A 26,440-nucleotide genomic window follows, 5' to 3' on the forward strand; every position below is an offset into this window, starting at 1 on the left:
CCTGAGCCCTGGTCTGGGCACCCTGTGGTGCTAACTGGAGAGCTGGGCCAGGGTTTTGAGGACACTGGCTTTTCACTGGCAGCCGTTGCTCATTGGCCAGACACCCACAGTTTCCTCTGTGTGCAGGGCTCAGGCTCACCCACCACACCCCACCTACCTCACCCTCATCTGTGCCTGTGCAGTCACTGGCTTGTGTGGGGGGAGAGGGCTGTGTACTTAGAGTGTGATTTTCTGCATGTCCCCAGTGTGTTTATTACAGTGAGGCAGTAACTGGGCCTCAGACTAATTGTGTGGGTCTCTGCTCCTCCTGGACTTTGCAGGACTGCTGTGTGGCTGCTGTTTGGGCACATTGTGCAGTGGACTTGCGTGTTGTATTGGATGTGACGTTAGCGGCTGTCTTGTCCTCTGCCGCAGTAATTAGATGACTGGGCTAGACCTGTGATTTGTGTGCTCCTGAGAACACTGTGCTGGGAGTGAGTGTACGTGAGTGTACGTGAGTGCGCATGTGCTTGTCTCAGTCTTGGCCTGTGGGGCCGGGGGCTGCAGGTCTCAAATTCCTCTGCTATTTTTAGGGGCCGTATCAGCTCAGCTGTCTGGGAGCCTGGGTGTGTGTCAGTAGGAAAGTCCCACCCTCCCTGTCCCTTACCCCTAACCTCTCAAACTGCCTGTCCCCCACCCTGATGCCCTTAGACCAAGAGCCTCCTCCTTCCCTTCCACATACACACCATGTCACCTCTCCCAACGGCATACCAGGTACCCGCAGTCCTGCAGACTACTGGCGCTCTCCACCGGCTCGGCCAGGGCTGGGCAGCTCTGTGGGAGGGGCCTAGAGAGAGGGCGGGGTGGGGCGGGGCCCAGGGAGAGCTATTTTGAGCTGCTAAGGGAGCAGCATCAGAGGGAGTCTCCTTGCTCTGGGCTGCTCCAGGCCAGGCCATGCGGGTGAGTGTCCCTCTGACCCCCCACTCCGGAAATGTCCCAGGCTCCTCTTGCTATTTCCTCATTTAGGAAGGAGGGACCTTTTGTTATTTCCCCAGATGTGTCTGCAGTAGGTGGAGAAAGAGAGGTGGGGCGGCCTTGGGGCTTTCTTATCTAGAGCTTCTTGGTAGGAAGAGAATTACTGTCCCCAGAAGCCTCAAAACCCCTCAGAGGCCAGGGACAGGGCATCCTGGGCCTGACTCATGACTTTGGGAGCTCTGGACGGTACGGTCTTCTAAATCTCAGTTTCCTGGGACTACATCTGCCAACCACAGGACACCCCTTCCCCACAAACCATTAGTGTTTTTGCAACCTTCATTCCTTAGAATGCTGTTTTCTTCAAAAGCCTTGGAACCCAGCACCCCAAGGCTGGTGGCAGTCTTGTCCCGTGATTTGTGTTGTCAGTACAGCCCTCTACCCTCTCTTCCTCTTGGCTAGACAGGAGGGAGTGTTTTGAAAGGTGATGGTCCTTGGGATCACTAGGGAGTCCCCTTCCAACTGTCCCCCAAAGCAGGCTTAGCATGGCCACCTTCATTTCTGTGCACAGGACACTTGGAAAGGGCACAGATGGCATCTTGGGGATGCCTGACTGTCCGTAAGTCTCTCTTTTAGTAGGGATTACTTCAGAGAAGTAAGTTCCTTAAAAAAGCAAGTGAGGAGAGACTTAGCTGCCTCCCAGTCCTTTCTGTTTCCCCGCACTCTACCCCTCCCAGCTGCCAAGGGTAAGGTTTTCAGTTGTGTCAGCAGTTGGCAGAGTGTGTGGGCCGGCCTTATGCGGAGATGTATCAGAAGCCTGAGGTGTGCCCATGAGCACTTGTATCTCTCTGTGCCCAGGGACTGTCCCACGTCAGCCCCAAACTGGCACCAGGGTGGAGGTGTGTGTGGGCAGGATGGGGGTAGGGTAGAGAGTGCCTCACTCTGAGAGGTGGATACTTCCTAGTCTAACATACTCTCTGCCCCGCTTCTAGCCCCCAGGCCACCAGCAGCAGGTCACAAATTCAGGGCCATACTCAGTGATGGTCAGGCAGATGGCACAGTGCCCTGCAGAGCAGCAGTGAAGATCCCCAGGGAAGCAAAGTCCCCAATATGGCTGTTAGAGGAGGAAACTCAGGCCCTTTTGCAACTACAGTGGCAGCAGGAAGCCATTCCAGAGCACCTGCTTCCTCGGGGCTGGCCAGCAATGACAGCAGTGATGGTGGGCTCTCAGCTGCTTTCTGTTCTGCCCTGGGACAGAGGAGGGCTCTGGCTGAAGGCTAGACTGAAAGGACTAGAGTGTGCCTGCCAAGTTCTGCTCCCCCTCCTCCTCTGGTTGGCAACGTGGCTTCAGGACACTCCCTACAGAGCTCCCCTTCCTCTCAGGCAGCTCCATGTAAAGTGTTTTCGGTCATGGGTGGAGGGGTAGGTCATCTGGAGAAACTCTTGCTTTCCACCCTGATGTCAGGAAAGGACAACAGTGGGGGTGAAACGAGGGAAGTGGAGGAAGGGCTTGCCTCCATTCCTGAAAGTGAGCGTGGAGGCTCTTGCTGGAGGACCTGGGTGTGAGTCCCAGATCTGCCACTTGCTGTATGAGGCCTTGGACAAGTTACTTGACCTTCTGAACCTCCTTTTGCTCATTTGTAAAGTAGCAATCATGCTATTATCTGTTTCAGAGGGATGTTGTGAGGACCAAATGAGATAATGCATGTAAATACAGTACCTGGCACATAGTAAATGCTCCATAATGAGTAGCTATTATTACTATTAATTACTATTATTACTATTATTTCTTCCTTTCTCCTTCACCCCTTATTCTTTAGATGTGTTGGTGCTAGCTTGGGACTGGGAGGGAGAGGGTCTCCTGGGAGCTTCCCTCTGTGCCTCAGAAAAGGAAGAGACAGAGAGGAGAGGAGAAGGCTGCACCTCTTGCCCCTCTGATGAGAAAGCCCAAGCGTGCACAAGTGTGGGCAGGAGGGCGAGACAGGGAAGGCACCCGAGCACTCTGACTCTCAGGGTCCCCCTGCCACTATGGGTCTGCAGTGTGCAGATGTCTGGCATGGACGCTTGGGCCTTGATGCATTTGCCCAGGCCAGGCCTTCCAAGTTAGGGGACTGAATTATTCTCTTGAGAGTATTTATGCTCCCAGTCCCTCCTGGGAGGGTAGTGGAGGGTGAGCCTTGCTGGCACTGTGGAGGGTAGAACCCAGCCTGGCTCCATGAGTGCCAGAATCTCTGGGGATGAGGCTTAATGGTTCCTCAGCACATTTCTTGGATTTCTCCTCTTTGAGAGCAAATGCTTCTAGCTATTATCTCCTTTGCTTTTTCTTTTTTATTGACTACTTAACCATCTTCACAATTAAAATAAGCAGTAAGTAACAAATACATAACAAAACAAATACCAAGTGTGTCTGTGGCGTCTAATTCACACAGTTTACGAGATTATTACAATCATTGTTCACATACTATCCAGGCTCTAGTTTTTTTGACTGATGTTATTCTGTATGGAGTTTTCAATATGGTTACCTTGACCACATGTTTAAATGGCAATATAACAATACATTGCACCGAAGCACCATAGTTTACCTAACTGTTCCCTAATTCTAGGCATTTGGGTTGTTTCCAATTTGGAGCTGTTATATAGAATGCATCTGTAAAAATATTTGCATAGGTTTGTGGGCTTTCTCTTTTTTTTTCTTTAGGTCAGTTCATTAGACATAGGTTCCTGAAGATACGGTGGCTAGGCCAGAGGACGATGCATTCTCTGGCTATTGTTGTTCCATAAAGAGCAATTTCAAACTGTCCCTGCCCTCTCTCCCAAACCCATGGCATTAAGTTTTCTTTTGATTTTGTTGCTGGTGAGTTTAGAGATTTATAAGTCCCACATACAGGGACTTACAACCGGTACCATTCTCCGTAGTTTGTAATAGGAGGAAGAGACTAGATGGAAATAAGAGGTTTGTGCAGAGAACCCCAATTCCAGCACTGTCCTGCAGCTATTAAACATTTATTAAGTGTTTACAGTATGATGGAGAAGATAGAATCCTGCTCAGGAGGAAATCACAGTCTGAGAATGATGTACAAACATCAAGATCCATCCTGATTGTGAATGCCAGTTTGGCCACTCACTAGTCTTAGGGCTCTTGGCAACTTACCTTCTCTATTTCCTTATCTAGAAAGTGGGTTGTCGTGAGGATCAAATGAGGCGACAGGTAGGAAGTGCCTGGTAGCCCTGTGCGTGGCTCATAGAAAGTATTCAGTGAGTGTTGGTTTCTTCTTCCTTCCCTCAAGGAAAGAGGTCAGAAGTGCCACAGAGGGAGGAGGTAGTTAGAGCCCCAGAGTTGGTGGGATCATGGTTGTGTCTCCTTTTGCAAGACCAGAAACTTATATTTGCAAAAGTTAAGCACTAGTAAACATGGCACTATCAATCCATGCTTTGGGTTAACCCAGATTTCCTAAACCTGGACGCTGATGAAGTATATCAACCAGATTTGGCAACTTAAGGATGACTCAGCCCCTCTATGACAGCCTGATATAGGAGAAAAGGTGGATACCAAGGGGTAACACAGGTTAGGAGTCAGACCAACTTGGTTCAAACCTGAGTTCTACCATTTACAAGTTCTGTGACTTAATCTTTTCCTGAGTCTTTTTCCTCATCAGTAAAATGGGAATAATAATAATTCCTATCTCATGAGATTGTTGTAAGATTTATTTTAGAAAATAAATACCTTGTGTAGGGCCTGTCTTGTTCAGGAGTTCCATATTCTGTAATTAATGTTGCTGGAAATGGATGAAAGCTCTAGGCAGGGAACAGGTCAGGAAAGAAAGGTCTTGGCTCTGAGCACTCTTGCTCCACAAAGCCAGTAGTTCCCAACTCTGCGGTGACTGTAGCAGCAACATTGCCACCATCTTTGAGGCCTGAGTTCCTTATCTGGTTTATACTGAATAAAATTAACTTGCTTTTCTTTTTTCGCAGTTTTTGGCCGGGGCTGGGTTTAAACACACCACCTCCGGTATATGGGGCTGGTATATGGGGCTGGCGCCCTACTCCTTGAGCCACAGGCACCACCCCGGTTAACTTGTTCTTGATCATAAGCAAAGCTTAGTCAAAATCCAGTGAAAAATGAAGAGAGGAAAAATATTCAGGCAATTCTACATAAAAGCCATAGAGAGAATTTCCTTTGGGGAGAACCCATGTTTATGTTCAGAGCCATGCTCATAGGAACAGGTGAAGGGACCTGGTGTCCTCATAGCCGGGGCCCAGGGGGACCTCCCTGGACAAATAGGCAAACTTGAATGACAGATCAAAGAGTAAATGAGTTAATTAAAGTCTCCAGTATATTAACTGAATACTAAAACACAATCCACAAAGCAAATTAAAAATAATTGACAACAAAATATTTTCTAATTTTTAGCTATTGATTCATTATAAGCATTTATAAGAATAAACCAATTCTTAAACTCACTGAGTTGAACTGATTCGTTGAATGTAGCCCCTCCCTAGGCTGAGGCAGATTTTGGCTGATGATTTTCAGGAGGCCTAGCTTCTATCCACAAATGGGGCAACTTTATGGTTCTCCAGGCCTCTTGCCCCTGGCAGGTCATTGTGTGTTGCAGGCAGAAGGCAGAGTTGCTGGGGTCCAGGTCATAGGTCTGCACCTCGGGTTTACTGTGCTAAGGGCTTCTTCCCATCCAAATTCTGAGGGTTCCAGACCTGGAAAGACATTAGCTGTGTTCTACACTAGTGCAGCCCATAATTCTACAGAGAGGTCTAAAGAGGAGAAGTGGCTTATTGGAGGGCATACAGCTTGTGAGGATAGGAAGTTCTGTGTTCTATACCCAACTTGCCTTCACTTTCCTCTAGTATTTTATTTATTGCTCCTTCTATGACCTTTTGAGTTTTATAATCCTTCCTCCTCCACTCCATCCCTCCTTTCCCTTTATCACCTACAGCATTGGTCCTGGCAGGTCCTGACCTTTAGGAAGACTCGAGTCCCTGAGAGACCTGCTCCCCATTTCTTCTCTGACCCAGGGTGCAGGTTACCTTCAGCACTATGGCCTTTTCATCAAGGTTTGCCTTCTGGGAGCAAAAGGAAAGTTGGATTTCAAAATCTTTATGTTTTCCTCGTGTGCTTGGCATGGTGTATCTGCAGGCAAGAGACTGGCTTGTGGAAGAGGGAGCTTTGGAAGCTAGAGGTGGACTGGGGCATGTCTGTAGAATTGGGAGTGGGGGCCAGAATAACTAGGGGGCTGGAGAACTCCCTCTTCTGTCTGGATGGGCTCCTGAGCTGGCTGAGTTACGCTTTTCCCCTGAGTTCCACCTCTGGTAAGCTGAGCTGCCTTTTGTCCTGCTGGTGCCCCTCCAGATTAACCCCTCCACACCCTCCACACTGCCCCGCTGCTCTGACTCACCCCTGGGAGCACACGCTGCTGTGGAGGGACTGCTGGAAATGACTTTGGCCCTAAGGCCTCTGGAACCAGGACTCCCCAAATCTGGAGGCTGTGGTGGGTCAGAGGAGAAGGGGCAAAGGGGAAGGGAAGACCTGGGCATGCCTTTGTGTGTGTACACAGTACCCAGCTGGGCAGTGACCTACAACAGCCAGAGCCCTTCTAGTGGGGGAAGGAGCAGTGAGTCAGCCTGATACTAAATCTAGAGCTGAGCTCAGAGCTGAGCCCAGTGTCCCAGACACTTGGGGGGCAACCAGTGTTTTCACCAAGGCCTCACCTTGGGCCAGACGTTTGGGGTCCCTAACCCAAGCCACTGGAGGGAGGACAGATTTGGAGCTGGTAAAGGACACGGAGCAGACTTGGAAACTGGGCCACCCCAGAGCCTGAGCTAACAGCACTGCACGCAGTTATGAACGTGTGGTTTGCGAACACTTGCTGTCCCCCTAACCAATGTGCCTGTGAGTTAATGCACGGTGTGATCCCTGGGGGAGGGGGAGGGTTGGAGTGGGTGGCCTGACGGCCTTTAGTGGGGGGCAGGAGAGGCAGACCCAGATTCTGCCCCTCTTCTCTATTCCTTCTCCACCAGCCCCTCCCTTCTCTTTCTGGGTGCTCCAAACCCAATTCCTAAAGTAACAGGCTCCACTCTAATGAATATTTGCCATTCCCTCTGTCCTCAGAACTAACTTTGAAGCTTGAGCCCATTGAAAGTAGCTCTGTGGACAGGCTGCAGCTTTAAAACTGCAGCAGCCATCACACTGCTGATTTGGGGTCAAAAGTAGCCATAGACCCTGATTAAAATTGGAGAGTCCCCCCTAAGTGAGTAATGTAAACGATTCTAGATGTTTCTAAGGATCTTACCTCTTAGGAATCAAGGATTTCTTCCTGTGCTCCTACACCCATGGTGTATTGAAGAGACAGGCATGCTGAGGATGGGAGAGGGCTGGTAACAGGCCTGCCTTTCCTGTAGTCCTAGGTGACTGGGGAGAGAACAAAGATTGAACCCACTAGGGCTGTCTGAGCTTTTGGAGGGAGAGATGCTAGTGCGGAGGAGGAGGGAAAGCTCTCCCAACCTTGAGGCCCCTTTGAGTATGTTCTGAGACCAATCTCCAACCTGAAAGAACCTTCAGAGCTTCCACCTCATTATCTGTCCTCTTTCCAGACACGCTGTGGTAGCTGCTGTTTCCCTGCCTCTGCTCCTCCCCTCTGAGTCAGGCCAGCCAGCGCCTGGGCTCCACAAACCCCAGGCATCTTTCCTTCCTCCACTTCCCACCCCTAACCTTGGGGTTCCCTCCCTCAGCTGCATGGTTGGCAGTTTTGAGGTTGGGAAAGTATCTGGCCTCCTGAATCCCTGCCTCTGCCCCACTTCCTGCCTCCAGCCAGAGCTCAGCATGGCTGGGCGGGCCCTCAGGCTGTGAGCCTGGAGAAATCATACAGGACCGAGCAAAAAGCCAGCACCAGCTTCAAAAAGCCAGCACCAGCTTGATGGGGCCAGCCAATCACCCTGTTCTGATACCTACACCGGGGTTATCTCCTCCTTCTCAGTGACTAGAACAGGGACTTTCAGTTCAAACCGCTTCATCTGAGCTGCGAGTGACTCTTATAGTTGGCATGAGTTGAATTAGCTGGATCTTTCTATCCAACTTGTAATCAAGCTGGGGGCAACCTCATGACACAGGGTGCTGAGGGCTAGGGTACTTGGCTTTCACCCCCACTAAGATTCTTCATTTTTGAGGTTGTCACTGGAGACTTTTCATCCTGGGATAGGTTATTTCTTGCCCAGGTGTCCTATCTTCAGTACTCCTGAAGATTCGGGAGCTCTGCATCGTAGGGAGAGAGCGTCCCCTTGAATGCTTTCTCCCTGTGCTTTTAGTGCTGGGTCCTGACCTGCCAGTGACTTCTTTGTCTGCTCCCTCAGGTTAAAGAGGAGGACAAAACTCTGCCAAAGGCTGGCCCTCCTGGCAAGGAGGAAGGGGCTGTAAGTGTTTCCCCAAGACGTGTGTGTGTGTGTGTGTGTGTGTGTGTGTGTGTGTGTGTGTGTGTATCTGGATGGTTGGGCTTTCTCTGTACCGTCAGCCCTAGACTAGCCTGTGAGACAGTTCATGGAGTGGAACTGTGAGGGCCCCTCTATGTGTCGCATGGCTAGATGGAGTGCCTTTCAAGGGGCAGAAAGTGCATCATGTGCAATGCCAGATTGGGGGGTGTGAAGGAGATGGCCAAGGTGCTTTGGTGACCTCCTGCTGACCTTGTCCTCCCACCCCCTTTAGTTGCCTAGCTTTAGTTCTGGTTTCCCGAAGCCTCTGGGGCTAGAGAGGCTTAGCTGGGCAAACTTATAGATCAGGGAGCACGAATGAGAGCTCAGCTGTCGGGACTCTTTAGCCTGCTCTGGGTGGCACAAGACAAGGGCACAGAGGGATTTCACTGCAGCTGCTGCTGTCTCTTACAAGACCCCGTCAGCTGCTTGGTGCTGGTGACTGGGAAGCAGGCTCCAGCTGCCCTCCTTCCCCAGCCCCCACAGCCTGGAGATAGAGACCCTGAGTAAAGCTGAACTTTTCCAAGGCGAGAGGGAGAGAGAGTTTCTGAATAGCCAGATCCAGAGACATGCATTTAGGGGAGGGCTGCTGTTAGCACCGGAGGCAGGAGCGCCCGGGGCTGTGGAGCAGAGCTGGATCACAAAACAGACCAATACTTCGTTACACTGGATGGTGCCTATCCCAGGTCCCTTCCTAACTTCCTTAGACAATGTGATTAGCCAGGCATTGTGGCTTCCATCTGATCTACAAACAACCCTGCAAAACTAGCCTGTGATTTCAGAGGGATGTGTTTGATATGTGAGGGAATGGCCTCAGAGTAGCCCAGATTTTTTTGTGTGTGTGAAAATTACATATAAAGTACTTAGAAGAGTGCTTGGCACTAGTAAGTTCTGTATCATCATCTTCTTAAGTTAGGGGGTGCTAGGAGGAAAGCCAGAAGAAGGAGGGGAAGGGAATAGGACCCAGCAGCTAGGACATTGGCCAGCTGTATCCTGTCCTAGTATGCCACTGAGTACTCTTGGCCTAAGAGGTTGAGGAAGAGGCATCTTCCAGGCGGCACCTGTGACTCAAGGAGTAGGGCGCCGGTCCCATATGCCGGAGGTGGCGGGTTCAAACCCAGCCCCGGCCAAAAGAGACAAAAAAAAAAAAAAAAAAGGAGGAAGAGGCATCTTTCAAGCCTTCCTCTCCACCCTTGAAGCAGAGCTGCTCTGTGGCCTGGACCAAGGCCCTTGGCTCAACTGTGCTCAGGAGATGGGGCAGCCTCTCCAGCAGCTTCTAGATCTGTCTACTCTGTGAGCATCTTCCTGCATCCAGACAGGCATGGCAGCCAGATCTTCACAGAGCCCAGGTGCATTCTATAACCAAGGTGACTATTTTGGGGAACAAGGACTGAAGCACAGCTCAGTGACAGAGTACTGCCTGGGCAAGCAAGGAAACCCCAGGTTGACCTTGGTCCCCCAGGCAATGTGGCTTGCTTTGCAGAAAACTCTTCCCTGCCCTTGGCCTTCCTACTGTCCCTTAGGACTTCAGATAGTCCCCACCAGTGTGTGGGAGAAAGGTGGATACACCAACTGGAGTGTGCCAGCGACTCCAATGGACTCCTGAGTGCCCAAAGGCTGAGAGGCTGGCTGGGCCAGGGACCCCACTCTAGAGCAGAATGGAGCTATGGCTTCTTATCCCTTTGTGATCCATAGCTGCCTCCTCTTCCTCCCATGATATCACACATACACTCTGGGAGCTAGGAGATCTCCAAACCCTTGAGAGCTTTATAGGAGGAAAACTGCAGAGACTGGCAGAAAGGCTGAAGTGGAAGCTTCCTGGGCCAGCACTGGAGCTCTGTAGCCTGTGAGAGTGTAGGTGAAGGGCAGATAGTGGCCACAGAAGAGGGGCATTGGGGGCAAGAGGCTTGACACATGTCTTGGGACCAGGATGAGCTCCCTGACTCTTTCCTTCTTTAGAATTGTTAGGTTTGGGGTCTGACTGCCCAGAAAACCAGACGATGAAAGGACCAGGGAGCACAAAGGCAGGAAGCCCAGGTGTTAATGCTAGGGATCGGTGATAGGAGTGTTGGGAGGAGTTGGCTGCTTGCTCCATCTCTGCTGTGTTTGGGCTGTGAGGCAGGGGCCTCACCTGGGCTGGGGCTAAGTTGCCACCCTGACATAAAGCCAGTAATTCTGGGGCACCTCATGGGCCTCTAGGCACTCTGCACTAGCATTTCACAGTTCTATGCTAAGCCTGGGGGTGATAGCAGGTGACCACAGTACCTGATTGTGCTTTGCCAGAAAGAGAAGCCAAACTTGTAGATGCAGTTGTCCCATCAGAAAGATGGATTGAGGCCATCTCGGGATAGCTTCTTAGAGCTCTGTGTTGTTTCGGGGGAGAGTGGAAGATCTCTTCTGGGGCATGAGGTCACACTCTTTTACTTCCTCTGCATGGGGTGGGGCGGGATGCAGGGATTGATGCTAATGTCTACCTGTATTTGTATGACTGTAGCTAGAGCCCAGCTCAAAGGACAGCGGTGGCCCATCTAGAAGTCCTCAGCCTTCCACCAGTCCTGTACCCTCAGAGACTTCCCAGAGAGCCAAGAGCCCTTCACCCATACTCGCCATGAATGGCCTGGGGGCTGCCTCAGCAGAAAGTCCAAGCGAGGAGGGCCAGGGCCTATCCCGGAAGCGGGTGGCAAATGCAGTAAGGAAGGTGGTGAGCAAAGTGCTGCCTGGTGAGGAGCTTGGGAGTTCCAAGGAGCTCCCAGGCAGAGCGGTCAAGTCTTTTGAGCACCCAGCTCGAGACAAGAGGGGAGAAAAGGCAGCCCCTAGTCCCAAGCCACCACCCCCTCCACCTCCTCCCACTCCTCCATCTAAGCCTGAAGCAAAGAAGGAGTCAGCCAAGGATGAGCTTTCGGTGGGCCTGCGGAGCCTGATGTCTCGAGGCAGAGGCAAAGACCATAAGCCCCGTGGCAAGCAGTCTCCTGGGAAGGGGGAGAAACCTTCTAGCCAGGAGCCATGCTCATTGGGGAAACCAGGCTCCCCAAGGATGGTGGACTCCCCAGAGAAAGCAGGATCCCCAGCCAAACCTGAAATCCCTAAGAAGCAGTGTTCCCCAGCCCCACCGGAAAAGCTGGAGGACCCAGGCTCTGCAGGTCAGAAGTCAAACCTCACTGAAGAGCAGCTGTCCACGTCACCGGCTCCTGGTGTGCAGCAGGAGGTACCCAAGTGTGTCACTAACCTGCCTTCCCCTCACCACTCTTGCTTGAGGGCCAGTCACCCTCACGGCTGGCTTCCCCAAGCCACCTCAAGGAACCTTGCATGACTGAGAGGCTGGTCCCAAGGTCATGTGCCAATGGCAGCGACTGCATGGCTTTCCTTAACTGAATGCCAGGACCCGTGGTTGCCTGGGCTCTGGCCCAGTGGCTGGGATGGAAACTGCTAACCAGCATGCTCCTGGCCTTGCCATGGGAGTCAGGGCCTGGTCCCCAACTACACGGTGCCAGCTTGAGGCCCTGGATCCCAAGCTGAGGATCAGTCTTAGCAGATTAGTGCCAGGGTAGAGAGATGGTGTTTTCTCAAGTCAAGTGGCCCTATGTTCACATCTCCAGCCACTTGCCCAGTGTGCCTGTCAAGTGAATATAACCCAGGTTCATAATCTCTTTTCTGATGCCCTTGGGGCCAGAAATATTTTAGAAATGAATAGTTTTGGGTATTTTAGAACTTCATGCAGTGTGCATCATGAGCAGCAACCCCTAATAAACACATCATTAATATTTCCAAGGCAAAGTCTATGAATACTCACATCGCAGGGGGATAAACAACAGTCAGTTTGGGTACCAAAATAATTAAGAAAAATCTTTTGTTTGGGAGGCTTTTTGGATTTTGGAAATGCAAATAAAGGATAATACTTGTTTTGAAGGGTTTTAAGTAACCAAAAGATTAGAAATGATACAGGTAATGCTCCAAGCCTAGTCCCTGGAGAGATGGGTGCTTCACAAATGGCAGAATTGCTAGGGATGCTGAGGACACTTGTTATTAACGCCACTACTACCTTCTTCAGGCCTGGCCAGCATGTACCTTTAGCAGCAGGACTTTTGAGGAGCCCTATGCCTGATGGAAGATGGGCATAGTAGGCCCCTTTGGATTTGGGGACACTGTCTGGGACACTGTCTTCCCAGAAAGTACCGTCTGTGAGGGGCAGGAGGCTGAGAAGCAGGAGGGAGGGCCCAATGATGGTTACTCTAATCCTGGCTCCCTGCATGGCTGGTCTTTGAGTTAGGGACAGTTCTCTTTTTTTTGTTTTAAAACAGAGTCTAACTTTCTTGTCCCCGGTAGAGTGCCATAGCATCATAGCTCACAGCAACCTCAAATTCTTGGGATCAAGCAATCCTCTTGTCTCAGCCTCCCGAGTAGCTGGGACTGCAGGTACCTGCTACAGTGCCCGGCTATTTTTTAGAGATGGGGGTCTCACTTTTGCTAAGGCTGGTCTCGAACTTGTGAGCTCAAATGATCCACCCACTTCTGCCTCCTAGAGTGTAGGGACAGTTCTCTTTAAGCTTCCCTGTTTTGTGGACCCTGCTGAGGCCTCATAGTGTGTGGGGGAGGGACATCAGCTCCAGTACTGCTTCCCACTGCAGGCTCCTTCTGGCTGGAGGGAGAGGTCAGGAGGATGCTGGGGCACAGCCAGAGGGTCCTTGAGGCCCTCCATTGAGTGCTACTTCCTGGGACCTGGGAAGCTTCCAGCTTCTCTGGAAGCTGCCTTGCCCACCTTCTTCCTGGATTCTACAGCACTTAAAGGGTAGCCAGCTGCAGCTGTCTCCACCTTCCTGGTCCACTCTGTGAATCAGAGAAGTGACTGCTCTTGGCACACAGGAAGCATTAGCACAGATATTTTGACCAAACAGACAGGATATGAGCTGACCTGTCCGCTCTTCAGGAGAACCTCTAAGTAGCCAGGGAGTGTCTCATGCCTGTTCCTGGGCGGCTACTCTCTCTGTCCCTCCTCCTCTCACTAGGGAGGAGTTGGGGTCTGAGATGTCCTGGAGTTCAGCTGCCTGTCACCTGGGCCTGGGGTAGGGACCAGAAGGGCAAGTGGGGCAACAGGGCTGTCTGGGGCTCAAGATAGAACAGTAAGAAGAAATAACCCCAGAACTCCCAGGCACCTGTTATTTTTCCTCATGTGATTATTTAAAAACTCAACTTGGCACCTGGCTTGCCTCCCTGACCGTACTCTTACTTCCCTGCTGGAGTGGAGTGGCTTCCTGGGCTGGGAGCTCAGCATGCTGCACCCCTGTTCCCCAGGCCAAGACTAATAGTGATTTAACCTTCAGGCAGGAGCTGCTGAGGTCCCGCTGACCCCTGCGGAAGAGGCCCACCTGCGGCTTGAGAGGATCTTCACAGCTCCTGTAATGCCCTTTCTCTTGGGTGTGGGTCCCCAGCCCCTGCCCCTCCTCTTCCTGAGGCTAGCGGCAGGACTCTGTGTGTCTGTGTGTTAGGAGCACTGGCTGTGAAGGGTGGCTGCATGGTGGCCCGTGGGCCTGTACGTTGGCAATTGTCAAAATGAGAGAAAGGATCTGGGGAAGGTTGTTCCTCCAGAGACCTCAAAACCGTGTGTACATGGGAGGGGGGCCCTCTCATTTGGGAATCTAGTCTCCTTTGGCCTGATTCTTCTGCCTCAAGGATGTGTCTTGTTGCCAGGGCTTGGTGGATGGTAAGACAGGGAGCTGATGTTCCCCATTTTTGATGCCCTGGCTCATCAGACCCACATGGGGCCTATTACCTCCTTGCGCATTTCTAACAGGCAACATGCAAGGCTTGGCTGACTCCCTCCTCCCCAGAAATGGCTCCAAGTAACTAGGGCAGAGACAGAGGTCAAGGCTGGCCTCAGTCTCTTGGCTCTTGTGCAGTTGGGAGGTGGCCCCCAGGTTGGACCTGAGTAGAGTCAGTGTGGAAAAGGTAGGATTACAAGAGTTTGGTGGGGATTTGAAGAAGAGGCCCTGGACTTGAGGCTGTTAGAGGTCTTGTTCTTTGAGAGGTACAGGGGGATAGCTCTGAAAGTAGCCCTTGGCCCAGGGAATGGCGCTCTTGGGCATGTGTTTGGAGGCAAGGGACAGTCTGTGCTGGTGTCTGGTAGCCACAGTGGAACTAGGCTGAAAAATGCCCTGGAGATAAGGCAAGAAGCTCCCAGGGGACCCAGGCCCTGGGTATGGTGAAGTGGCCCAGCCCAGTAGACACACGCAAAGGAAACCTCATTCAGAATGGACTAGATGCTAACCCAGGAGAGATGTGGCCAGAGGCAGTGTGGCACACTGCCAAGACTTACAAGAGCATCTCTTCTAAGAGTCTGATGGTAACAAGTGTCTCTTCACCTTCCTGCTCTGGTCTCTCCTTGACTGACTGTATACAGTTCATTGTCCAGGCCAGCTCCCAGGTCCTGGTGTTCAGGTCCTCCCACCTCCACCCTGTGCCTTGGGCAGTGAGAGGGGCCAGGTCACTTGGTCCAGGGGAGCTTGCTGAAGGGACGTGCCAGTCGTCTGCTTGTCTTCACCCTTATTCTTCTCTTTCTCTTTGTTTGCTGCCGGTAGCTGGACCCTGAGGCCGCCTCTCCTGCCCTCAGCCAGGTAGGGTGCTCCTGCCACCCTCAGGAGCCCTCTGCTTCCTGCAGTGACCACCCACCACCCCTGGCCTGTACCTGGGCTGGCTTCTGTGCTCGGGCCTCCTGCTGGAGTGTAAGGCCTCTTTCTCCTTCAGGCTCCCACCCTGTGTCTTGGGGGGATGCCCAGGGGATGGCAATGCCAGGAGTTTGAGATGGTGCAGCTCTGTGCCAGGTTCTTGAGGAGCCTCTGGACCAAGTGTCATCCTTCAAGTTCAGCCTCTGTGCCATGTGGTTCTCAGCCACTAGAGTCCAAGGGTCTGGTTGGGTTCTAGGTGTCTCAACTCTTCCCAGTCTGGGTAGAGAAAGCCAAAAAGGCTGAATCTCTGCCCTCTTCCCAGCCCAAGCTTGCAGATGAGACATTCTCTGTCTCCACCTCCTGGCCAATGTGAGAAAGCCATTTTCAGATTAGTCCTGAAGGAGTTAGATACAACTTGGATGTCACCTTATTCATCAGTCCCCAAATACCCGGCCCATAGAATCTATCCATTCAAGACAAAGGTCTCACCTGTCTCACAAGATTTGGAAAAAATACAACATTTGATGATTTTTTTATAAAGTTATATTTCTTCAAATATAAAGGACTATCCTTTTTTAATGTCCTCACTTAACAAATAAAAAACATTGACAGCCCCATAGTGATCATCCCATCTAAAAGGTCATGTCACCAGTTCATGAAACCCAGATATCTGGGGGCCTCTCACCTCAGGCCGGGGAAGGGCAGTCCAGTAGGCAAGGGGGAGTTATCTGAAGCGAGTCCAACCTGGGAATAGAACCTAGATCTCCTTTTCTTTCAACTCCAAGAAATGTGACAAAGAACATACTTCTTGTGTTTCTTTGTCCTTTCCTGATCCCTCACCCATGGTCCCATGAGGAAGGGACACCTAGGGCAAGAGACTCTAGGACACTAACTGTGCCTCATGTGTGAGGGTTAGAGCTGGCCTGAGGGTGAATCCATGCCCCTGGGGCATTCCTCCCCACCCCCTGCCATTTTGCTCACACACAACCAATAAGCCTGGTCAGCCATAGGCGCTGGGTCCTTTTCCAAGCTCCCCCATTTACCATTTCTCCCCAGCTCAAGTGTCCTTCTTAGAAACGCCAAGTTTGGCAGCCCTGACAGCGCCTATGAATGCTTATTCCTAATGTGCCCTCCTGGGGCCTCTGGGCTCCCTGCCCCTTTACACCCCTTCCCGTGCCCATCTGTGTGACATACAAGTCACTCCCTGTGTTTGACAGAGCAATCCTGCCCCTTGCCTCCAAATCTCTGCCTTGTTCCATTGTGTGGCATTGGCGTGTCTACTGCCCCTTTCTCAGGAGGGGACTTTGCTGATGGTGACATGGAGAAGCAGCAGGGAGGCTGGCATGTGTACCTGAACACTGCCCCCTGCCTAGGTAGAGCATCGTTTGGAGGGAAAGGCTAGGGCTCCAAACCTACCTGTCATTCTGCGCTACAAAGTTCTAGGTGGACATTTCTCTCCTCAGGTCTGAGGAAATGCCTCTTCTCAGCTTGGTGAAGGAGGCCCTGTCAACTGATGAAGGGAGAAACTAGATGTGAAAGACCCTAGTAGCTGTGGCTTAGGGTTCGGGGGATTGGGCTCAGGATACCGATCTTACAGGGTTGGCATGGTGGAGGGCCGAGGGTGGCTGAGGGTAGAACCTTGCTTTCCTGGGGCCTGCTCTCTCCTGGGCACATGCTCCCTGTGTTCCTGTCCTTCCAGACCCTCAATACTGGTGTGGTCTCTCCTCTGTGGCTACTCAGAATCACCACTGCTACTTGGCTTCCTCACCCTCTTTCCCTGACCCCTCTGATGTCCTTGTTTTCTGTGTCTACCATCTAACCATTCCCTTTCCCAGTGGCTCATCTTGAAGGCCTTCCCCTCACTTGTCTCCTCTCTCCTGCTAACTTCTAGAGCAGGGCCTAACTTTATTTTTCCCCTTCTCTGATAGGCAAAGACAGAAGAGCAGATCGCAGCCGAGGAGGCCTGGTATGAGACAGAGAAGGTGTGGCTGGTCCATAAGGATGGCTTCTCTCTGGGTGAGTCTTGAGAGGGGCAGGGGGCACATGTCCAGGACTCTGGTCTCAGGGCTGGGCACTGGTTGTGCCTTCTGGGTCTGGTGAGAGCTGGGCCGAGAGAGGCTGGTGATACCGTGAGAAGGAGGAACCATGGAGGGCTTAAGTAGGGCAACAAAGTCTTCCTAGGCCCACATATAGCTGTCTGTCCCTCCTCTGCAGCCAGTCAGCTCAAATCCGAGGAGCTCAGCTTACCTGAGGGGAAGGTGCGCGTGAAGCTGGACCATGATGGAGCCATCCTGGATGTGGATGAGGATGACGTGGAAAAGGTGTGCAGGGGACGGGGCAAGGGTATAGGAGTGGGCTGGGCAGGGCAGGCCTGTCCTCTGTGATGGAGGCAGCTTCTGCTTCTTCAATGTGGCCTGCCTATCCTGTCACACAGGCTAATGCTCCCTCCTGCGACCGTCTAGATGATCTGGCCTCGCTGGTGTACCTCAATGAGTCCAGCGTCCTGCACACACTGCGCCAGCGCTATGGTGGTAGCCTGCTGCACACCTATGCAGGCCCCAGCCTGCTCGTCCTCAGCCCTCGTGGGGCCCCCGCCATGTACTCTGAGAAGGTGCAGCACCCGCAAGGCTACCAGGCCCAACTTCCACCCCACCTGCCCTGGCTCTCTGCCCTGCCCCTTTGACATCCCACTGGGCTCCTGTCCACCCTCATCAACCCTCATAGTTGACCGTGGGAGAAGAGTCATTTTGAGGGATGGGAGGGCAGAAGGACCTCCCTGTAACATTTAATGGAGTCCAGAACTTGGCCAATATCTGCATCTCTATGCATGGCCTTAGCTTCAGAATCCCTGGGCACCACTGGAGTGAAGACCCAGAAAGATGTGGGCCTTGGGGGTGAGGGCGTCTGGATAGGACCTGCTAAGAGGCTACCCTTCCCTCCATCACTCTCCTGCCCAAGGTGATGCACATGTTCAAGGGGTGTCGGCGGGAGGACATGGCACCCCACATCTATGCCGTGGCCCAGACCGCATACAGGGCAATGCTGATGAGCCGTCAGGACCAGTCCATCATCCTCCTGGGCAGCAGTGGCAGTGGCAAGACCACCAGCTGCCAGCATCTAGTGCAGTACCTGGCTACCATTGCAGGCACCAGTGGGAACAAGGTGTTCTCTGGTGAGGCAGGAACAACTAACTGGGAAAGCTGAGACTGGGTTGAGATGGGGGTGGGGAGGGAGGACCCTCCTAGGGGCCAGTTCCTTTTCTCTTTGGCTTCTCTACTTTCTATCCCTTCAAAACCACCCTGTCCCTGGGCAGTTCTGATCTGAGTGGCCCCAAGGCTTCGTGCCTCTGGATGCCATGACTGAGGGTGAGCTGCCCCTTGCTTTCCTGATGTCCCCTTGGGCTTGTATTCCACAGTGGAGAAGTGGCAGGCTCTGTACACCCTCCTGGAAGCCTTTGGGAACAGCCCCACAATCATAAATGGCAATGCCACTCGCTTCTCCCAGATCCTCTCCCTGGACTTTGACCAAGCTGGCCAGGTGGCCTCAGCCTCCATTCAGGTGAGGGGCACTGCCCAGGCCCCAGGATGGTGGGAGTTGGGCCACTTGGTTTCATGCCCTAGAAGCTAGCCTTCCTATGCCTCACTTTTCCTGGGATTCTGCCTTGACACGAGGGACCTGGCGCGTACAGGGCTGGCTAAACTGCCTGCAAGCATCACCACTCTGCCATCGGTACCTCCCACCCCAGATGGGGCCTAGCTCAGCCTCCTGCCCAGCTCCTTTCTCCCTTCTAACCCTGAGGTTGTTCCTACCCTACTGTTCCCAGCCTCATGCCCACTTTCTGAAGTCTGTGCTCAGGGCTTCTCTCAGGTGATTTCCCCCCTAGGAGACTGGCTTGTCAGGACAGCAGGGCCTGGCTAACACTGACACCCTCCAGGGTGAATATCTCACCACAAGCTTCCATTTCAGAAGGCTGGTCCTGGGGGCTGGGTGGGGTGGGGGCCAGGGAGGAGGGGCTAGGCCTGTCTTCTTCCCCCTGGTTTTGGTTCTGTCCTCTGTTTGACCCCAGGGGGATCTGGCCTCTGATTGAACACCTTGAGAATCAGATGCAGCTGCTTGTTCCTAGGCCTGGAGGGCCACAGTCTGGTTCCTTCTGGTGTGGGTGGGAGAAACAGCTTGGCACTACCGGTCTTCCCCACATCTCCATGCTCTGCATCTAGACGATGCTTCTAGAGAAGCTGCGTGTGGCTCGGCGCCCGGCCAATGAGGCCACGTTCAACATCTTCTACTACTTGCTGGCCTGTGGGGATGCCACCCTCAGGTGAGACGGGACAGAGGGCACACAGAGGGTGCTTTGGACTCTGGCCCACTGACTAGGTTTTTGGACCTTATTATATCCTATGCCCCTGGTTTATTGAGTGCCTGCTATGTGCTAGGCCCTGAGCTTGGCCTTGAGGACAGTGAGATGGATGATACACAGGCCTTGCCAGGAATTCCCTGGTCCTGGATACTTGGAGCCCTGCTATACGAGAGGGCACAGCTGACCCTTCCATGTTCCCAGGGCCTAACTTGGGTCTCTGTTACCCATGAAGCCAGGACTGGAGAGGAAAGTACACTGAGATGTAGGTGGCTGGGGATTTCGGCCACAGTCACCCCGCCATATGGAGCCAAGCTGGTGTTTGAGTCCACACTGGGGCCAAAAACCCGTGTCTTTTCCTGTGCCCTCCACATTCGCCCTCTCTGCCCCATGTTGGCTGCCTCTGCCCATTCTTCCCTTCAGACCATCAGACTTGCTATCTGTGTTCACACAGTTCAAAAGGACTACATGTAAGGCTGAGCCAGCAGCCCCAGGCCATTGTCCTCCTCAGCCCTTCTTGTAACTGAGGGCACAGTCTCTGCCTTGGCAAGACTTACTCTTTAGGCAGGTTCCCTCGAGGGGTCTGGCTGGACCCTCTCACCAGGGCATCTCTGTTGACCTGTCCTGGGGAGGCTGGTGCTCTGACCAGGCATCCAGACCAGTTAGGAAAGGTGGTGGTACTGCCAGTCAGGGAAGACAGGCATCTGGAAGCTGAAGCTAACTGTCTCTGCACTGGGAGGGAGATGGCCTGGGCGTGGGGACCACACACTGTGCTGATGCCTCATTTGTACCCCTAGGACAGAACTCCACTTAAACCACTTGGCAGAGAACAATGTGTTTGGGATTATGCCACTAGCCAAGGTGAGGGGCCTGGGTTGGCAGACTCGGGTCTTGGGAGTGGAGGAAACCTCCACGTGGAAGATGCCCCAGGGAACTAACAGGAGCCTAGCCAGAGTGGGGTAACTGTGCCCAAGCCTGGCCCTCCCTGAATCCAACAGCGTGGGGTATGCCAGGAGGGACAGCCCCTCTGAGGTCCACTGCCAGTGTGCCCGTCTTTCTCTGCAGCCTGAGGAGAAGCAGAAAGCAGCTCAGCAGTTTAGTAAGCTACAGACAGCCATGAAGGTGCTGGGTATCTCCCCTGATGAGCAGAAGGCCTGCTGGCTCATCCTGGCTGCCATCTACCACCTGGGGGCTGCAGGAGCCACCAAAGGTAACCTGCAGGGGGTCCCAACAGGCTGGCTTGATGCCCTTGAGACCTTGTAGGGACCCTGCACAGACCCAGCTGTTCAGACATACCTCTCTTTTGCCTGTGCCTCTTCTCAGTCCCCCACATCAGAGCAGAGAAGTGTCTCTGCCAGTGATGGTCTGAGGCCTGGACTGAAATGGCCTTGACTGGGAGCACCCTGTGGAGCAGAGAGGGGGTTGGGAGGCTGAGGGTGGGGGAGGACACAGACTCGGAGCAGAACCCAGAAATAACTCTGCTTCTTGTTCTCTTCCTGGCAGAGGCCCCCGAGGAGCAAGCGGGTAACTGATGTCAGTCCCACCCTGGGGTGTAGGGGCCGCCTCGCCCTGCCTTGGTGCTTCCTCTGGGCTCTCTCTGGGGCTGGGCTTATTCTGCCATAGCACAGGGGACTGGTCTGGGTCCCCCTGGGTCAAGCCCCAGGGTTGAGGGTAGAAGGAGAGCCTGCTGGCCGTGAGTCTCCAAGTCCCAGGAATGACTGCTTCCCTGTCCTGTTATGCAGCCAGATCCTGGAACCTCTCAGGAAGCCTCCAGGGGGCTCAGGTGGGGTGGGGTGGGCATGCTTCCTGGGGCCTCCAAGGCCAGTGTCCCCATCTTCTCTCCTTCCCTCCAATGATCCAGTGTCTATGTCTCTCCCACTAGGGGGCAGCAGGCCCCACAGTAACAAGCGGGCTGCCGCTTCCGCTGCGCTTGGGGCTTGAGTTCTGTTACCCTCCTCTGAGATTACACTGAGCAATTGGCAGCAATTGGCGATTTGAGCACCTCTTTGCCCCTTTCCCCTCCATTTTTGGGAAAGGGGATGCTTGTGTTGAGTGGCAGTTTGTGCTTTGTCTTTGTCACCTGTGCGATGTGAAGGCCCAAGCTCTTTAGCAGCAGTGCTGGCGCTGGTGGGTGCATGTAGGACCAGGGGCAGGTGTCAGGCCCCTGTGACCCCAGCAGGTGGCACCCCTGCCAAAGAGGACCTGGGCTCTGGGTTAAAGAAGTTGTCTGCAGACTGAGTAGGAGGATGGACAGACAAGCGTGTGGCTGTGTCTTGAGGGAAGGTTCTTTACTCTGAGATGACAAGCCCAGGTTTAACCCCACCCAGCTCTGCCTGCAGGTGGAGAACTCTGGGTGTGCCCGTACCTCCTGTTGAGCAGTGTCTGAAGCTCTTCAGAGCTTCCAGGGTCACAGGGGCGGGTATAATGGGTGTCTCTTTCTGTGTGTGTCATTGTGATCACACCCACAAACACTCCCTTGAGACTGTGAGTGTGTGAGTGTGTGTGTTCCTCAGCCTACATATTTCTTGCCTGCTCATCCTTATAAGCCCCTACCCCCCACCGGTCCCTTCCCATGAGCCTGGCGGGCTCAGTTGATGACTATTTGCTAACACACTGTTTTTCTTTGCATGCTGCATGCTGGTCCTTTGCCTTACAGAAGCTGCTGAAGGTAAAACCTTGTTTCTTGTTAGCTTTCCCTAATTGCTGTGATTAGACACATGTTGGCTGAGGCTCATATGTCTGTGTGGGCTGTTCCCTTTCCCCTGTGGTTTTTTTGCCTCCTCACTATTGGGCCATTTGTGGTCTCCCCTGGCAGATGCCTGGGGGCAAGAGGGAGGTTCTAATGCTTCTGGAGAGGAGGGGGGCGCTAGTACTGTGTCGGGATAGAGTGGTGTTTGTGTTCATCACCGGTGGGCTGGCTCATCCTCTGACTTTGTCCTTCCCCAATGTGGCCCCCCCACCCCCCAGCCAAGCCCTCTGTAAGGGATCTTCCCAACTGGCTTGCTGCCGTCTGGTGGCAGTATGAGGAGTTACCTCCTCTTTTAGGGCCTGTTCATTCCTTCCATTCCCCAGAGACACAGGAAGTGCTGGTAGCTGCTGGCTGTCCCTGTCCTGCCAGAAACCCATCTGGTGTCCTCAGGGCTGTTTTTTTCCTCCAGGAGATACCCACTCCCCAGTCCTGTGAGGAGGAATGCATAGTGGTCATCATCTGGCCTAAGGAGAAAGGCCCAAGATGCCAGATCCTTTTTTTCACCCCACAGCTGGGCGTAAGCAGTTTGCTCGTCATGAATGGGCCCAGAAGGCTGCCTACTTGCTGGGCTGTAACCTAGAGGAGCTGTCCTCAGCCATCTTCAAGCACCAGCACAAGGGTGGCACCTTGCAGCGGTCCACCTCCTTCCGCCAGGGACCTGAGGAGAGCAGCCTGGGAGATAGCACAGGTACCCTACCCTTAGCCCCCTGGTAGGTAGATGTGAGTAGGAGGTCTCATCCACAGCCTGCTGACATTTCTGGGGGTGGAAGGGATTGCTGGAGTGAAGAGATGCCTCCATTGGTGGAGGAGGCTGAGCCCCAGAGCCCCAAGCAGGGTAGGGAACATACCCAGGTGGGGAGCCCCAGGGAGTGGGAGATAGAGCTGATCCTCTTGCCCCGCAGGCCCCAAACTGAGTGCACTGGAGTGCTTAGAGGGCATGGCATCTGGCCTCTACAGTGAGCTCTTCACCCTTCTGGTCTCCCTGGTGAACAGGTGAGTGCTAGGCAGGACACAGGGCCTCCCTGCTTCCTGCTTTGGCAAAGGTGAAGTTGACACCTTTGCACCTGTGGCTGGCTGAGGCAGAGCTGTCTTCCACCAGCAGAGGGCTCACTGTCCCGTGGGCCATGAGCAAAGCAAAGCCAGTCCTTCTCACCAGGGCCCTGGGCATCTGGGTAGGGATGGGGACCTGGCTTGGAGCAGGGAAGAGCTGACTGGTGCCAGGGGCAGACCACTGGGGCCTGCTGTTTGGCATTGCCCTGGCCAGCTCTGACTTACGCTCTCCCTACAAAGGGCTCTCAAGTCCAGCCAGCACTCACTCTGCTCCATGATGATTGTGGACACTCCGGGCTTCCAGAACCCTGAGCAGGGTGGATCAGCCCGTGGAGCCTCCTTTGAAGAACTGTGCCACAACTACGTCCAGGACCGGCTACAGAGGCTCTTCCACGAACGAACCTTTGTGCAGGAGTTGGAAAGATACAAGGAGGTAAGGGGATAACAGCCTCACTTTCTGGCCTCAGCGCTCTAGAGAGAGTGCCTGTGGAGGTGGAAGGCACCACCCCTCCTGCCTTTACTCCTTTGTTTGTGTCCTCCTGTGCTCTCTGGAATGGAGGTCATTGTCCTGCCCCCTGTTTCTGGCCTTTAGCTTTGGCTACGTTCTTACTCTGTGGAGCATTTACTCTCTAAGAAGCTAAAGGTGCATTTGGGGTCCCTGGGATCCCTTCACCCTCCTTCAAGGCCCCTCCAGCCATGTGAATTGCCACAGTGTAGTTCTTGCTTCCCAGTGTGTCTGGGCCTGGCCTTCCCTGTTTCCTTTTCCTGATGTGAGGATGGGTGGTGGATTATTTAGTGCCACTCCATACAAGGGTGTCCCAGATGGGACAAGATCTGGAATCATACCTCACATAGAGGTGAACTGAATGAATTGGGGAGGATATTTATTTTGGATGAGAGAAGATTCAGGAGGAAAATGACAGTTGTCTTTAAGTGTTTCAAGGATGATCGTGTGAAATTGAGAGTAGGCTTCTCCTGTATTGCCTAATCAACTGATGTGAATAACAGGAGAATGTGACTTTGGCTTAGTATAAAAAGAGGTTATGAGAATTTTAGCTGTCAAAAAATACAGGTGTGTTGCCTTGGGAGTTGGTAAACAGTTTGTCATTTGGGAGGTTGGCCTTGCTGACTTATGCTCAGAGTCCCTTCTCAGGCTATTCATAGGGGTGTACGTCCACACATGGCCCCCACACTCAGTATTGCACTGCCTTCTTTCCTAGGAGAACATCGAGCTGGCGTTTGATGACTTGGAGCCAACCACAGATGACTCTGTGTCCACTGTGGACCAGGCACCCCATCAGGCTCTGGTAGGCTTTCCATGGGAGTATGGGTTAGCTTTCTCTCTCATTTCCCACCTCTCTCCCTCTGGTTGAGCCCTTCCCATCTGAGCTGCTACTGGGGAAGCCACTGCAAGGTGAGGGAAGGCCAAGCAATCATGCCCAGATACCAAGCACTTTTGTGCTTCCCTAGAGCACTCGGACAGTCTGGCCAGGAAGGTAGCACTTTCTTCTGCCCTGGTGCAATGAGAGCCATAGCCCACCTGTGTCCTATGCAGGCAGGAAGGTGTACCTCCTCCCTCACCAGCTGAGGCTCAGTCCTCATCCCATGACTGGCTGAGTCTCCACTGTGTCTGGTGTGAGGGCCTGGATCCCAGGGACATAGTCATTCCCTCCCATTGTCCCCAAGAAGATGACTGATGCAGCCTAGCAGGGCCCCACTCAAACAGGGAACAGTGCCAAGCTCTAAGACCCTTTCTGGGGGCTGTCATGGATGTGAGCCCTTGACCCTTAACCTTGTGGGTGGCCACCATCACCTTTGTGGTAGTGTCTTGGGCACCTTAGTGCTTGATGGGAAACTGGCTGACCTGATGACCAAAAGCACTTGGCATTTGGTGATTGTCTTCCATTAGAGAAATTGCATAAGGAGCTTTAATGGCGAGCCAGCGTTTTTGCTAGGCTGCTGATATCCTGCCTGTGCTTTGATTCCTGCCCTGCTCCCTGCAGTAAGGCCATGCTTGGCTAGCACAAGTGGTGAGCCCCAGGGAAAGCAAGTATCCCTCTGGAGACAAATGCTTAAAGTGCCCAAGTACCGAGTCTCCCCAGGGAAGTTGGGTTTTCTTTTCCTGCCACCTGGGCTCCCATGGTGGCCTCACTTGAGAGCCCTTGCCATTCCCAAGAGACAAGGGAAGTCAGCACATGTGACTTGTGAGCAGAAGTGGGTCAGACAGTGTGTTTGGATGGGGCTCAGCCATCCTTTTTCCCCTGCATGCTCTCCACTCTGAGTAGCCTTGTCATCAGGCAGCTGCACCCCAGGAAGGGGGGTGCCAAGCCTGCCACTTACATCTGATGGCTTCATCGCTCTTTCTTCCACTCAGCTTCAGCCACTGGGGATGCCCCTCAGCCCTTGGCCACATCCTTCTTCCTTGTGATAATCACACAGACTCCCTTGGGCAGCCGTGAGGAGGAGATATAGGTAGCTGGGGTCAAAGAGAGGCAAAATGGCACTTGTCCTCCAATTCCTAAAGGCCAGGCCAGAATAAGGTATGGGGAAGGGTCAGTCTTTCTTGCCCAAGGAAGACATGGAAATGCTTTAAAAAAGTTACCTTCAGGCCAGATGTGGCCATAGTCGTAGTTTGTTTAGTCTTCATGGGGTATCAGAAATCAGAATGCTATCAGCCTGAGCAAGAGCAAGACCTTGTCTCTACTAAGAATAGAAAAAAATCTGCTGGGTGTGATGGTGTGTGGCTGTAGTCCCAGCTACTTGGGATTCTGAGGCAGGAGGATTGCTTGAACCCTGGAGTTTGAGGCTGCTATAAGCTATGATGGTACCACTGTGCTCTGCCCAGAGCAACAGAGCAAGACTCTGTCAGACAGAGAGAGAAAGAGAGAGAGGAGATCAGAAGTTTCTATTTCCACCTTCTCTTGAAAAAAACAGAGGACTTATCAACACTAGGCCAGTGTTAGTGGCAGTTGTCCCGTTCAGATGGAAACATTTGTTCTCTAGCTTGCCCCAGTCTCTGCCCACTTTGGCTGCCACATCCATTGAGTCTCCTGTCTTACACTCTTGGCCCTTGAGTTTGTACCCTGCAATGATCCCACCTGCAGCAATCTGTGCCCTCTCTGGGTTCTCCCCTCTGGGGGACCAGGGTTAACTCCATAGCCATCACTTATTAAGAGCTTCCTTTGGCCCAGGCACTGTGCTCAA

General features: G+C 53.0%; 1 protein-coding gene and 1 long non-coding RNA gene across 15 annotated transcripts in view; one reads left to right on the forward strand and one right to left on the reverse strand.

The window, feature by feature from the left end:
- The window catches only part of MYO18A (myosin XVIIIA), a 101,994-nt gene that overhangs the window by 34,151 nt on the left and 41,403 nt on the right, over positions 1-26,440 (forward strand). For 9 of the 14 annotated variants that reach the window (XM_053569618.1, XM_053569627.1, XM_053569628.1 and 6 more), the window contains 12 exons: positions 17,012-17,099; positions 17,298-17,404; positions 17,518-17,694; positions 18,042-18,255; positions 18,499-18,641; positions 19,301-19,401; positions 20,235-20,298; positions 20,503-20,647; positions 22,698-22,874; positions 23,089-23,179; positions 23,477-23,669; positions 24,457-24,543. In XM_053569618.1, coding sequence (XP_053425593.1) covers positions 17,012-17,099; positions 17,298-17,404; positions 17,518-17,694; positions 18,042-18,255; positions 18,499-18,641; positions 19,301-19,401; positions 20,235-20,298; positions 20,503-20,647; positions 22,698-22,874; positions 23,089-23,179; positions 23,477-23,669; positions 24,457-24,543 — 1,587 coding nt within the window. Of the gene's footprint in view, positions 1-863; positions 940-5,903; positions 6,039-8,308; positions 8,371-10,918; positions 11,630-13,742; positions 13,818-14,996; positions 15,033-17,011; positions 17,100-17,297; positions 17,405-17,517; positions 17,695-18,041; positions 18,256-18,498; positions 18,642-19,300; positions 19,402-20,234; positions 20,299-20,502; positions 20,648-20,982; positions 22,106-22,697; positions 22,875-23,088; positions 23,180-23,476; positions 23,670-24,456; positions 24,544-26,440 lie in introns of those variants that run through there. The other 5 variants (XM_053569617.1, XM_053569626.1, XM_053569619.1 and 2 more) reach the window with 4 other exon arrangements.
- LOC128570461 (uncharacterized) lies at positions 4,223-6,850 on the reverse strand. The gene is made up of 3 exons (XR_008375584.1): positions 6,360-6,850; positions 5,924-6,027; positions 4,223-5,661 (listed from the first exon to the last, which is right to left on the reverse strand). It is a non-coding gene; the product is annotated as an uncharacterized LOC128570461 (long non-coding RNA).

This window comes from Nycticebus coucang, chromosome 18, assembly GCF_027406575.1.
Source record: "Nycticebus coucang isolate mNycCou1 chromosome 18, mNycCou1.pri, whole genome shotgun sequence".
Classification (NCBI taxonomy): Eukaryota; Metazoa; Chordata; class Mammalia; order Primates; family Lorisidae; genus Nycticebus; species Nycticebus coucang.